The sequence below is a fragment of the Carettochelys insculpta genome, chromosome 14, assembly GCF_033958435.1.
Source record: "Carettochelys insculpta isolate YL-2023 chromosome 14, ASM3395843v1, whole genome shotgun sequence".
Taxonomy (NCBI): domain Eukaryota; kingdom Metazoa; phylum Chordata; order Testudines; family Carettochelyidae; genus Carettochelys; species Carettochelys insculpta.
Window position 1 is genome coordinate 1826131 of NC_134150.1, and position 14092 is coordinate 1840222.

A 14092-nucleotide genomic window follows, 5' to 3' on the forward strand; every position below is an offset into this window, starting at 1 on the left:
AATAAAGGTACAGCCCAACTGAGGTTTTAGGCTGTAGTGACTAAAGCGTGCGGGAGATGGACGGGGTAACGCAGCACTGGCGCCGGATATACTGTGCAGAGGCTGAGAGCAGCTAGTTATGTCCCCTACCTTGGCTCAATCTTTTCTGCAGCTGAACTTCTCACCAGGCTGTTCTGAACGTGCTGGAACTGCAGTTGGGAGAACAGGAGACCCACCATCAGTGCTGCCCTGCCCTGGCGCTCACCCTGGTCCCCGCTTGGCCCCCCTGTAGGGCCCACACTGCTGAGAAGCAACTGTCACAGGGCAGTCCAAGGGAGTCCCCTGCAGAAGTCCTGATCAGGAAAGCCAACCCACCTGCATGCCCTGTTCCCCAGCAGCTAACTCACCGTGGGGCTCGGTGAGGGCTTCGGCTAGGCAGAACTATTGCAGACAGCCTCTAAAGGCAGCACCCGCGGTGTAGGGCTATGAGACAGCTAACAGCAGCACTGCAGCAGGCAGGAGGGTCACAGAAAGAGTCAGACGCTCAGTCTAGCTCAGAACACACCCCCAGGATCTCTCCCATTCACACGCCACACCTCTCTGCCCACAAGCAAGAGCTACAGGCCCTTGGGAGAACTCCATTCTCCTGGCCAGCCAAACCCCCAAGATCATCTCCCCTTCCCTCACTCGAGCCCTTGGCTGCTGTCCTTCAGGGCAAAGGGTGGATGCCCACTCCGCGATGCTCTGCCAGCCCCTGGGACAGCGACGGAGTAAGGCCAGTCCCCCCACACCTGCTGGCTGGAAAGTGAACTCCCCAAGAGCAGGCTTCCCACGCGACCACGCGAAGCCCAGCAACGAGGCCCATGGAGCACGCGCAATGTGCAGAGGGCTCCGGGGCGAGGCTCCTCGGGCTGGCGCTGGGCTGCAGCCGTTACTCTGCACTGCACGTGGCTCTCACCTGCCTGTGGTAGTCCCGCTGCTCGGTGAACTTGTCCACCACTTTCTCCACCTGCCGGTCGCACTCCACCTGCAGGTGTTTGATCAGAGTGTACAGCCTCCCAGGCCCGTAGTAGGTCTCCACGATGGGCTGGTGCGTCTCCACGATGCGAGCAATTCCTGCCAGAAGACGGCGGTGGGGATTTTTTTAGGGTTCTAACGGTGGCAGGAAGCCCCAGGCAGGGCACTCACCCAAGCCTGGGCTAGGCTGTAGGAAGGAGCACGCAGAACCACCCCAGGCTGGTGGGATCCCCCACCACCCTCCTACCCTATCCCAGGGTGCCCTTCCCCCATGGTACACCCTCCGCCCTCTCCACCTTTTAAATCCAGGCTGGCTCTAGGACCGGGCGGTTCCTTGCTTGTGCATGCACGCTGCGGTAGCTCAATCGGAGCTAGCAAGCACAGACACAGCGGCGGCACGGCTGAGCCGAACAAGGACAACCCAGCTGAAGCTAGGGGGTCGGGGGGCAGCATGGCGCCATGGCCGCTGCTGGGCACGTTACGTCCACGTGCGCATGTGGGCTGCAGCAGACCCCGGCCACCCACAGGCAGCTCTCCATGGGAGACAAGCCACCCCCACCGCCCTGGAGGCTGAGCAGGTCAGCCCCTCATGCACGCTGCCAGCCTCAACCCACGCCCAGCGGCCTCCTCCACCATGAGACACAGGTGGGCCACCTAGCGCCCTCACCGGGCATAGAGCTTTGCACAGAAGCCAGCTAGGGAAGAAACCTCCTCCCCCAACCTAAGCACCAGGGATAGAGCTCAACTCTACACACCTGTAATGCTAGAAGAGGACAGTTCTAGCTCTGGGTAACTCCTCTCCAGGCCAACTCCGCGCCTCTTCCCCAGGGAGGTGCTCCACCAGCCTGCCCCATCTAACCCTGCGCCTCACACCCCTCCCAGGTAAGCCCAGAAGAGCTGCACTGGTTTTCCAGCAGCGGCAAAGAGTGCAAACATACGCAGGGCTTGGCAGCAGCACCACTTCGGGTGACAGCCGAGCAGCGTGTGATCTCCGTTCCCCTACCGAGTGGCACTCCCGAAACACACATCCTGCCCCCTTGCGCTCCACTCTCAAGGAAGGCAAGAGCAGCCTTCCTCTCCCTCCCCGGGCTGCTTCTCTGGGGTGGGGCAACCACTTGGCCTTGCAGGCAGGCTCTGTTCACTAGCCAGGGAGGCCGTGCACCCGGAGAACTCCAGAGACTGTCCACCTTCTTCTGGGGAGCCGGAGGGGAAAAGGGCAGTTTGCACAGGCTGCTCACCAAGCCAACTGTCTAAGAGATCTTCAGCTCTCCCAGGCAAGCTCTGGTTCAGTCTCTACTGCTCAGAGAGACTGAGGCTAAATTCAGGAGGAGCCGTACCCCAATGGAGGAAGCCAGCCGGTCCTTTGCAAGTCCCTCTCCTACCTACCGAAACTGAACACAGAGCAAGCGCCAGACCAGTGCCCCCAGCTGACCAGAAACCGCTGGCACGCCAGCCTCGCTGGGTCACTGGGCTTTGACGACCCTCGCACTCCCTGCCAGCACCAGGGAGGTGAAAATGGTGTTCTGCAGCTAGAAAGGAAAGCTTTGACATTGGCTGGGTGCTTCCCTGGGGGAACATTTCCCGCCAGCGAGCCAGCTGGATCGCAAAGTGTGCATGGAGGGATTACCTTCAAAAAGAAGAGTCAGCGTATCTGCAAAGATGACTGCAGCCCTGCGGTCACTCATGTCCGTCTCCATCACCAGTAACAGGTTCTCCTTGGCTTTATTAGCGACCTAACCCCCAGGGAAGCAGCCAGTCAGCAATGCTCTGGCACAGCCCCCTCACAAGAGAGACTGCTGCCCCCGCAGAGACACACAGCCCTTGGCTCAATAAACACCTCCTGCTGCCCCGCCTTCCCTGCCACCGGCCGCACAAGCCACAGGGACCTTACAGAGCAGGTGTCAGGGCTTCGGCTCAGATGGCAGAGGGGACTCCAGGGTACAGCAGCCTACAGCTCCAGCAGAGACAGGTGTATTTGACTGTGCTAAGTAAACAGGATCTACAATAATCCTAGCTACTCATCTCTGGCAAGCCTACCAAATACCCCCTAGTGCATTTACGCTCTGTGCAGAGAGCTGCAGGACAGGAGATGAATGTTGTACTGTAGACTCAAACTTTTTGGGAGTTGCGGGGGAGCTGGGAACCAGGCGGCAGCCTGGCTACCGGCTCCCCTGGGCTTCTGGTAGCCAGGAAACTTAACAGTGCACCAGCGCTGGTCAGTTTCCTGGCTCCTGCCTCTGTGGAGAGCCAGGTGTGGCTTCTCCCCCGATTCCCCCGCTGGGGGAGCCAGGCAGGCAGACAGCTGTGGTGGTGCAGATTCTGCCAGCAGGGGAAAGCTGGGGAAAAGCCGCACCGCCCTGGCTGGCTGGCCCCCGGCTTCCCCAGCTGGAGGAAGCCAGGGAGAAGACCCAGCGGTGCAGCTGTCTTTCCACCTGGCTTCCCCCAGCTGGTGGAGCTGGCTGGGCAGACAGCTGCTGCAAAGCTGCTTCGCCCCAGCGTCTCCCAGCTGAGGGATGGAGCAGAGAGCTGGCAGAGGAGCTGCACTCCCGCCGGGAAGCCCAGGATTTTGACTCGCTCTTAACTGGCATTAACGCAAGTTGAGCGCAAGCTGAAATGGCGCATATCGGGGGTTTGCTGTACAGTGGGTACCTGGCTGGAAGTCCCTTTTCCACCGCAAGGGGGCTCCCAAACGCTCTCTGGGAGCAGAGCCCAGGCATCAGCAGCTGGGGCTGGGGACTCCTCGGAAAAATGCTAAGTCTGCCTTTTCTGAGAGAAATCTGCATTGACCCCCCTTCGCTCCGCAAGGAGCCTTTAACCTGATCACAGCACGTAATGGCACCGTGGCAGCGCAGCTTGGGCTGGACAGAAGGGACCATGCCGGCCAAGTGCTCTCTCCAGTGAGATGGGGAAAGACAAGCCACGGAGCTACGGGATCTGCGAGCGCTGAGCCAGAAGCCCCCACCTGGTAGCACAAGAGCGGGGAAAAAGCTGACCAGGCCCCGCCTATCTCTGCACATCTAAGTTCTGAACCACTAAGGCCAAGACCGTAGTCCTTTACGCCCTGTGTTGGCAGAGGCCCAATTTTACTCTCCTTTGAGGTGCTCAGGGCCTATTACCTGTTTGCAGAGGTACTCGGAGAACTTGCTCAGCCCCTCCTCATGTAAGCCCAGCAGCGGGAAGATCTTGAAGAAACGTTCCACCTGAGGCAGATCTCCCTGCTTCGTAGCAACATCAAATTTCTCAGTCACTATGGTCTTCAGGCGCTGCTCTGCTTCCTGCAGGAGCTTCAGGTTGGCATCAATCATGCTGCCTGTTCAGAGAGCACAGCACCATATTAGCACCAGGCTCAGGAGGCTCATTCTCCCGGCACCGTACCATCACACCAGCTCCAGGGTGGCAGTCAGGAATCATCAAAGCCTGGAAGGAGACTGGTCCCCAGCTCGTTTTCATTTCTCCCCCCAAATCACTTTTAACTTAGAGGTAAAGGGAGTGAAGCGGGGACCATGAAGGGTATGTGTGTACACACACTACCAGCTCATGCGAAGATCACCCCTAAGGCCTCAAGAGAAAACCTTGTCAGGGTTAAAACACATTAGCAAACTCTGATGACCACATGACTACTCCATCCATCTCTCTGCTATTGACCCACATCCCTGTATCCACTAGGCACGTCCATTCAGACGCTCCATTCAAATCCCAACAAAATACCAACAAAATACCACGGCACACCTACTTCCAGGGACAACAGAGGTGCTATTAACTACAATAGCCACTGCAAGGTCAATTGCTGGCTATGTTTACCCTGGTTCTTTAGAAGGTCAACGCCTCCAGCCCAAAGAGCACCCTGCATGCCTCCCCCACCCCACCTTTGCCCTGGCATAGCAGATGGGAGCAAAGGAAGGTGGAGAGGGTTAGGAACAGACAATCACTGATTACTACATTTACCCCGGCTAGTAAGGGGATGCCAAGCTATTCGAGCGCCAAGTCAGTAACTCGACGAGTGGCAGTTTGCCTAGATTAGGCCAGAAGGGACCCTTGTGATCATACTGTCTGACTTCACTAGCCTTTTCAATAACTTGCCCCCTTAGAACAACAACTGTCCTTCCTAGTAATACTTTAAACAAACTATAGCTCCGAAGTAGTCATTTAAACAGCTACCGGCAGGTGCCACTAACTGATGATAACCTTTGTTAACACGTTTCAGTTGCTCTCCCTCCAAACACATCTACAGCCTCAAAAAGCAAGAGTGCTCAGGTTACCTTACTCAGCTGCACCTACCCTCCCTGCCTTGCCGGCTCAGCTCAATGACCGATTTGTCCAGAGACAAGTAGCGGTGAATGTGAGCAGCTGCTTGTTCATAGTCTTCGTTTCTCAGAGCCGTTTGAACTCCATCCATGCAGAACTTCAGGTCCAAGATGTCATCAGCTCTCTGGATGGCCTGATAGAGGCGGTTCTGAGAGAAAAACAGCATTTAAGGTTCCCCTTCCAGGGCTGGGCCAGAGAAACAGAACTAGAGAGAGGAAGCAGGGGATGAAGAGATGGCTAACAGAGATGGAGGGGCTACTTCGGTATAAGATCAGCAATTAGCTGGGTACACAGCTTAAGCAATGTGGGGAGTTGGGCCTGATGACCTTAAAGCAAGAAAGGCCCCAAGTCTGTCCAGACAAAATCCAGATGGAACTGCACAGCCACCCCAAACCTACACAGAACAGAGCAAACTGCAGCTTCCACCCCTTAGCAGAAAGGCCTGGTCTGCACAGATCACAGGTGTGAGTGTCCAGTGCCCTGATTTGATCTGTGCAGCAAACTGCAATGAATGCACAAAGCTGTGATCTTTAAGTCTGCTCATGTACAGAGAGGATGGCAGCCCCAGACAACAGTACAGGCCTCGGAGGCCCATATCTGCCTCCACTGTCTCACTCTATTCCCTGTATTACACTAGGAGCGAGGTGGGGAGAAACACTATCTGACCAGCCCTGAAGGACAGGGTGTGATGGGGTTCTGGGGTCCCCCAAGCTCTGCACCCCGGCCGTAGGCAGGAGAGTCTCTCACTTAGCAGGAGAACAGCGGGTTTATTAGCCGACAGGACACAGCATCGTACAGAGGAGTCAGTGCAGCAGGCAGAGACAGCCAGTCCAATCCATGTTGGGGAGAGGAGGCCCCGAGGGGCCCCCAGAGCTGGGGCCTGGCCCCCTCCTTGGTCTCTCTCTCCCTCAGCCCAGACTAACTGCTTCCAACTCCCAGTTCCAATTCAAACCCCTCAGGCTCCACCTCCTCCTTTGTCTGCAGTACAAAGGTGTTACCTGGTCGTCAAGGTTACCCTCAGCAGGAGCCCCCCACCCTCTGTGAGCCACTCACACACACACAGGTATCCCCCACTTCATCACATCTCTCCCCCCTTCCAGACCGAACTGAGCGGGGTCACTCAACTGGTGACCTGGGGAAGTTCGGGGCTCTCCCCTTGTGACAGGGCATTGGCTGTACCCTCTGTTCTCCCCTCGATGTGCACCACCTCCACATCATAGTCCTGCTGGGGGAGGCTCCAAGTCAGGAGCTTGGTCTTGGCCCTTTTCATGTGATGCAGCCGGGCAAGTTCCTTTAGTTCCCTTGGGTTGGTTGGTCTCGCTGCAGCACCAACAGATCGAACAGGTCTTTTGTGGTCTGGGTCCTGCCCCATCTGACCACCAGTCCATACAGCTGCTCCAGCCAATGTCTGGAATTCAGTTACAGTCCAGTAACGGAAGGTACAAATGCTTCCATCCTTGGCATTTAGCCAGACCACCACAATGGCTGTGTGCCTCAGTTTCCCCTTCCATGCCACACAATAGGTTTGGAATGTTCCTTCTCATGTCAGAGGTTGCAAGACTAGTTACAGGGAACAATGGTGACATTTCAGAGTTACAGACTCCTTTAGCATACAATTTATGCTTCTACATCAATGTCATCATGTCACATGGCTCTTTTTAAACATTCAGTGCATGGTACAATTCTACAGCTTTTGGTAGCAGCACCCCTTGGTTACAGCAGTCAGCGTGAGTAACAGAACAAACCCATTGCAACTGTACATTTACGTTGCTCTTTGGTAGACCACAACTTTTGTGTAACCTCCTTGAGAATCTGGTATTTTGGGGATAATGGCTGAGGCCTTTCTTAGCACCATCAAGTTCTAATCTTCTCTCTTACCCCCTGGGGTGGAAATTTGATCTCTCTGGCTGTGCCCTCTCTTCTAACAAGAGCTGGGCCATTGATGATCTCAGGGAGATGGCTCCCCCCCACCAGTCTGGAAATTTGCAAACCAAACTGCTTTCTGAGAGTTGTTTTGTGAGTCCCAGACGCAGAATCCACATGAAGGAATCCCTGTTTATCCCTTACTGGCCCACCAGGCCCAAAGCTCCTTTGTCCTTCCACCTCCAACTACTGCCTCCCCATGGAATCAGAAGTGGAGTCCAGTATAAGAATATAAGTGTTTCTAGCATCTGGAGATGGGGAATTGCTGGCGCTCTCCTGCATCCTACAGAGATTGACTGTGCAGCTGTTTTACTTGGTTCTCACAGGGCTGCTCACACTACCTGATAGTTTTCACTTTACTTGCACCAGCTTCCAATTCCTGAGAAACTTTTACCCTGCCTGCTTTGGACCCTTCCAGAGCACAGCCAGTGGTTTCATACTCAGGCAGGTCCTGGCCATCAGGAGCTGAAACAAACTTCTCCCCAGGCAAAGGGCTGCTCTGGCTCTTACAGACAAGCACCTTTCCTGTTCACTTTCCTTCACCTTACTCCCATTTTCTGCAGTCCCCACAGACGGGTCAGGAAAAGTTTCAGGGAAATTCTCTTCCTTAAGAGCTTCCCCAAAACAACTCCTCACCCCTGTCTGCCTCCACAGGGGCACTGCTCCCTTGAGCCACAACCAGCTCCTGGGTTTCACCTACGCCCAGGATCACTTCTGGCCCATTAGGCAGATTCCCACGTAATCCCCCTCCAGGCAGACAGCCAGTACCACCGGACAGAAGGTTAGGATCCCTTTCCTCCCTTCTGCTACCAGCTCCTTTATTTCATCAGTCAGTGTAACTCCATTGCCCGTCTGTTCTTGTGTCCTGGCGAGAGGATGACTCTGGTAGGACAGAGTCCTCTCACCCCCTCCCAATAACACCTCAGCATCAGGCAAAGAACAAGTACCAGAATCATCTGGTCTCTGGGATTCCCTGATGATCCTAACTGGATTAGACCAAGTTAAAGCATCATCCCCCCTGAGAGACACAGAGGTAGGCCCACTTCCCATCTGGGCTTCAGCTGCCCTCAGATCCAGCTCTGGGATCTTGGCTCCATCTCGAGCCCCCACAGGCTCAGGCAAAGGACTCACTTCCCCAGAAGCAGAAGCACTCTTCTTGCACCAAGGACCAGTGTCCTTAGCAGGGATACCACTGCCCATCCCAGAGCCATTCCCTCTGCTCCAGCCCCCATGGCTGGATTCAGAGACACACCTGGAATGCTCTTTTCTGGTGGATCCTTCTCCAGCCACCCTAGGCTGAGGAATCCTCCTCAGACAATGGGCTAGTTTCCTCATTGGCACCTTTTCCAAACGCAGGCTCTGCTCTCTCCCCAGGCTGCTGCTGCTGTTCAACACAGACAGACAATGGGAGACACTCTCTCCTTTGTCCCAGCCCCCTGGCTGGTCTCCACACACACACAGAAGGTGACGCAGCTTCTCTCACAGACAACTTGCCATTCCCAGTGGACAAGCTGCTTTTCTGCACAGACACACAGGCACCTTCCTCGGCCCAGGCCTGGAAAACTCTTCGCAGGTCTGTCTTGGCCACTAGTAGATGATGGGTTGGAATCGCTCCTTCCCTCCTTGAGCTGTGGCAGGCCACTCGGTTCAGAACTCCAGGCAGTCCAGGGTTCCCTGCCCCAATCCGGGCTCACCTCTGCAGGATTCTCCCCAGCCCTCAGCTCCGCCACTGCACATCCACGCTGCCTTGTCCAGCTTCTTTAATCTCGATTCGGTTTCCAGGTGCTGCCACTTCACAGCGGAGTTGCTCAGCGTGGTTGCAGGCTCTCAGGCTGATGCCCTCTGCACCCCACGATTCCTGGAAGAATCCCTTCAGTGTGCCAGGCTTCTTGCGGGTCACAAGCTGCCCGGGGTTAGGCTGTAGGCCCCTCCGCCCTCTGGGACCGACTCCAACAGACTCCCAGCGGAACCCCTTCTTCAGTGCGACACCCGCTCTCAGGGACCATGAGCACACTGTCTTGGGAAGAACTCATTCAGCGTCAGCCTCCTCAGGGGTCACTTGTTCCTGGGGGTTGGGCTCTCGGCCCCTCCACCTTCTGGGACCGACTCCAACAGATTCCCAGGAGTAACCCCTCCTCGGGTGTGACACCCCCTCTCGAGGACCACGACCGCAGTTGCTTGGGTTCGGCCGCAGGCCCCTCCGCCTTGGGGAACTGCACCTCACTGCCCTTCAGCACACCTGGGTCTCGCAGGCCCCACTTCTTCCGGGGCCCCGGTCACTTACTGCTGGATGCTCCATCCTCGGGGTGCAGAACATCCCACTCCTGACACCAGTGTGATGGGGTTCTGGGGTCCCCCAAGCTCTGCACCCTGTCCGCAGGCAGGAGAGTCTCTCACTTAGCAGGAGAACAGCGGGTTTATTAGCCGACAGGACACAGCATCGTACAGAGGAGTCAGTGCAGCAGGCAGAGACAGCCAGTCCAATCCATGTTGGGGAGAGGAGGCCCCGAGGGGCCCCCAGAGCTGGGGCCTGGCCCCCTCCTTGGTCTCTCTCTCCCTCAGCCCAGACTAACTGCTTCCAACTCCCAGTTCCAATTCAAACCCCTCAGGCTCCACCTCCTCCTTTGTCTGCAGTACAAAGGTGTTACCTGGTCGTCAAGGTTACCCTCAGCAGGAGCCCCCCACCCTCTGTGAGCCACTCACACACACACAGGTATCCCCCACTTCATCACACAGGGGTTTTCCAATTACTAGTACATTGGTACTGCCTAGGAGCCTGAAGGAGGTACCAGGTCCCATGCTGGGAGTAGTATATATCCAGCACATATCAGGGCTCCACTGCTGCTCCTCTCTCCACACACACAGGTGACCGGCTCACGCTCCTCGGTCAGTTAAATGCAGCATCTGCAGTGCTCAGCCACACACAGCAAGAAGAGAGCTCAGTGTAGAGCCCCCACATCGCCTCATTACCTTGGCAAGATCAAGCTGACGGACTTTACTGCTGACATTCTCAGCCAGGTTACAGGTGAAGGTGATCATTCCTGCCAACTGCCTGGCATCTCCCTCAATCAGCTGCAGGTTAGGACTGGAAACAGATGCAGGGAACATTGGTCATGCATGTGAAAAGCTTTCCATGAAGCAGGAGCACATTTTGCAACATACACACATACTTGCATCTGCCAGCACCGGAGTCTGAAAGAGTGAGAGGAGGAAGAAAGCAGCACCTCAAAGCCTGCCCAACGATTGTCACTCTGGTACTAAAAGGAGGTGTGGAGTCAGATTAATGAACTGACCTCACATTTTCCAGAACTGCCTGAATCCAAGCTTTAGTTGCAGAGAATTAAGAATCTAACTCCTCGGAGTATAAAAATAACTGACTAAAATAACCTAGAGAGAAGTAGACGCAGTGCTGTCTGTCTGTCTAAGCCTGCAGATTCCCTGAAACAGAGCTGAAGAGGAATGCCATTTCCAAGCATGTAAGTTGGTTGCTAATTCCTCAGCCAACTTCCAACAATTTGAATGTAACCTGTGTTTACCATTTCACTATTGAACAAAGTGTGAATGGTAACAGAGAGGTAGCCGTGTTAGTCTGTACTCCAACAGAAAAAGCAACAGAAATGTAGCACTTTAAAGACTAACAAAACTATTTATTCAGCAATGAGCTTTCGTGGGACAGACCCACTTCTTCAGATCAATTTCATTTCCAATACAGACTGACAGATATAAGTACAGAGGACCAAAAAGAAAAACAATTGCAATAAAAACTGACAAGTAAATTGGATAGAAGAACGGGGGGTTGGGGGTGAGAGGTGGGGGGATGTTAATTGTCCTGTCTGAGATACTTATGAGTGTCAAAGGAAAGAGTGAATGAGACATTTTCAAAGAACTTCACAATCTACTGTGTATGGCAACTCATTTTGCTGTCACACATGGTCACAGAAAAGGAGAGTACCGCTCTCTTCCCCACTCCAAACTGACAGTCCATAAATCTGTTTAACATAATCTGCTTCATTCTTGGTAGAACAAAGCAGCTGCTGAACAGTGTAAGGCAACACTTCAGTGACAAACATAATAGCCCATTGAAACCATGGCTTGCTTGCTGACTTTTTTGAAACAAAGCAACAGCTCACATGGTACCAGCTTCACGCAAGCAGGGGTAGCATGGATTACTCACCCCAGGCGATGAAGCGTGACCATCTTGCTCTCTATGGTATTCTGTTTTTCCAGAAGTGCCTCCAGCTCTTCCTCCACCCCTTTCTGAAAAAGGGAGCAGCCCCAGGTCATGTCATGCAGTGCCCCTTTCAGATCAATTATTAACGCTACTAGCTAAGAACGAAACACTGCATCAAACCAGGGGCATGAGCCAAGCAAAGCATTAAAGTATCTAAAAGTTCATCTGACAGTGCAATCCTTCAAAGCGCCACTACCTCATCCTAACTGGACTACATCTGCACCCCATCTATTTCCAAGGCCAGGTCTGTGAATCACTCTCATGCCACGTTTGAAAACAATTCACCTCTGCCCAAGGCGCAGGTGACCCTGTCTACATAAACAAATTAGAGTTCAGCAAGGTGCTTCCAAATTTAATAGATGGAAATACTGCAGAGGCAGTCAAGTCAGCCTGTCAGAGCTGTACCAGATGGTCAAGGAAGCACTTAACTTTGCTATAGCGCAGCAATTCCCAACCTTTTCCAGATGGGGACCCATTCTGACAATCCATGAAGACTTGGTGATCCAAGGCAATTCAGAAACCGGGGGTCAGGGGGATAGCAGAGCTGTAACTAGCTAATTTTGTATCTGAGGCAAGAATATCAAATTGCACCCCCTCACGTTTATATATTCATAGTAGTTATTTCATTAAAAAAAGAGAAAATACATTAATAACAACAAAATAACACAATCTTTATGATAGTAAATTATTATTTTATTATTCTAGTTGATCTGAGTCATGGTGGGGAACAGACCCTCATCCCCAAACCACTTCCCGCCTTCTGTTCTCCCAGCTTAAACCCCGCACTTGGGTGCTGGGGAGGAGTCACACTTGGCGGGTGGAGGGGGGGAGATACAAACAAAAATGAAAACTGACAAATCAGCAACATAGAACAGAAGAGGAGCAAAGCGGGGGAAGGATGGGAGGGATGAAAACTACTCACTACAAGAGACTATTAAGTGTATTGCCTGGGATGACTACGAATACCAAAAGTGGAAAAGCACTTTTGTAATGCGTAATTGCTTCTCTATTGATAGAAACAGCTGCCGGGTGTGGCAGTGTTAAGGAGCTGCAAATATAGTTCTGAGCTGCTGGTGACCCTTAACAAATCTAATCCCAACCCATGTTTGGGTCCTGACCCACAGGCTGGAAATCCCTGCTATAGAACATTCCTTTCCAGCCAGCTAAGGAAGTTCTGGCAAAGAGACATTAGCCCTTCCGGTCAGAGGCTGTATCTCCATCACATCAGGAATACTTGAATAACATGGCCACAGATGCCACTAAATAACCTAAAGAGAACTGTTAATACTGTTGATTTTGGAAGGTCACTCCATAATAAGCGAACAACATCTGTTTCTCCTCCAAATGAGATCCAGGTGATTCCCTGCAGCATTTTAGTGTGCAACAATGCTTATCTAATACACAATATGTCTCAGCTGTGGATCTCAAAGCACACTAAAAGGAAGTCACTGGCAGGACACCTATAAACACTTCACACATGCATTTCAAAGAATACCTGGTGGCTCTCATGCAGTCCAAAAAGAATGAGATTGGGCCCTTTTCTCTTGACACTAGTATAGTAGGCAAGTTATATTGGGACATCTTGCCTGGACATCAGGGATGTTTATGGCCCAGAGGGGACAGCACCATCAAAATTTGGGCGGGATCTCTCCCACAGCCTCACTTACCACCTCTGCATGCTTCCCCCACCCCCCGCTCCACCCCTGCACCTCTCTCAGGTGACTTAAAATGTCCCACCACCACAGCAACAGGGTTAGAGCCACTTCCGGCCACTCGCTCTGTGCCACTTCCAACCCTTGCAGTCCTGCAGCGCCACATGTGCACGCCTGAATCCTGGGAGTAGCTCATGACGACACACGCACACACCACAGAGGGGCTGCAGCAAACTTGCCGCTGTGCTGGCAACGGCATGGAACTCAGAGCCAGAAGCGGCTTTAGCCCCGCAGAGCTGCCGGTGGTGGTGGTGGTGGTGGTGGTAAACGGGGGGGGGGGGGTGAGAGGGAAGCACGCAGCGCAGGGACCCCTGCCCCTATAGAGCACTGCCAGAAAGGAGCGCACCAGCGGAGGTCAGCACCTTTCACCCTCGCATCCACCGTTCTCACCTAGCGCCCACACCCCCTCTCCCCACCCTCTCCTACCCCCACAAGCCTACGCTCCCCTCCAGCCCCCAGCTCCCCCCAGAACCTGCACCCCACACCTCCTCCTGCCCCCTACCCCTCTGCGCCTACCCAGAGCCTGCACACAACCGGGCCTGTCTGGAGGCGGGAGGGTCACAGGGGTCCCGGGGTCGCCCCTCGTGGGGGACGGGGCTGGAGGGTCCCGTGGGGTGGGGGGAGGGTCACGGCCCCACCTCCTCCTCGCACAGGCGACTGTAGGCGGCCTCCAGCTCCGACAGGTCGGTGAGCGATCGGATCCGCTCCACAGAGAGGGACGAAGCGACAGCACCTTCTGCCCCAGGCGGCCTCAGGTCCGTGCCAGGGGCCGCCATCTTTGGTTCCGGGTGACACCGTCACTTCCGGAAGAGGAGAGGCCCCAGCGGCGGTGAGGGCTGTCTAAATGGGTGCCTAAGCGGCGCATGGTCCCGCGGCCTCTCGGTTTGTGTTGGAGCCGCGGAGCTGGGGGCAGGAGGCGGCGGGA

General features: G+C 54.4%; 1 protein-coding gene across 2 annotated transcripts in view; it reads right to left on the reverse strand.

Annotated features, from left to right (window-relative positions):
- COG4 (component of oligomeric golgi complex 4) overlaps positions 1-13949 on the reverse strand; it is a 28790-nt gene extending 14841 nt beyond the window's left edge. The window contains exons 1-8 of one of the 2 annotated variants that reach the window (XM_075008321.1): positions 13806-13949; positions 11399-11481; positions 10195-10309; positions 5275-5449; positions 4113-4306; positions 2624-2729; positions 938-1095; positions 130-188 (exon numbers count right to left, since the gene is read on the reverse strand). In XM_075008321.1, the coding sequence (XP_074864422.1) occupies positions 130-188; positions 938-1095; positions 2624-2729; positions 4113-4306; positions 5275-5449; positions 10195-10309; positions 11399-11481; positions 13806-13943 (1028 nt within the window). In that variant the 5' untranslated portion in view covers positions 13944-13949. Of the gene's footprint in view, positions 1-129; positions 189-937; positions 1096-2623; positions 2730-4112; positions 4307-5274; positions 5450-10194; positions 10310-11398; positions 11482-13683 lie in introns of both variants that reach the window. The other variant, XM_075008322.1, reaches the window with a different exon arrangement.
- Positions 13950-14092: the final 143 nt, after the last annotated feature.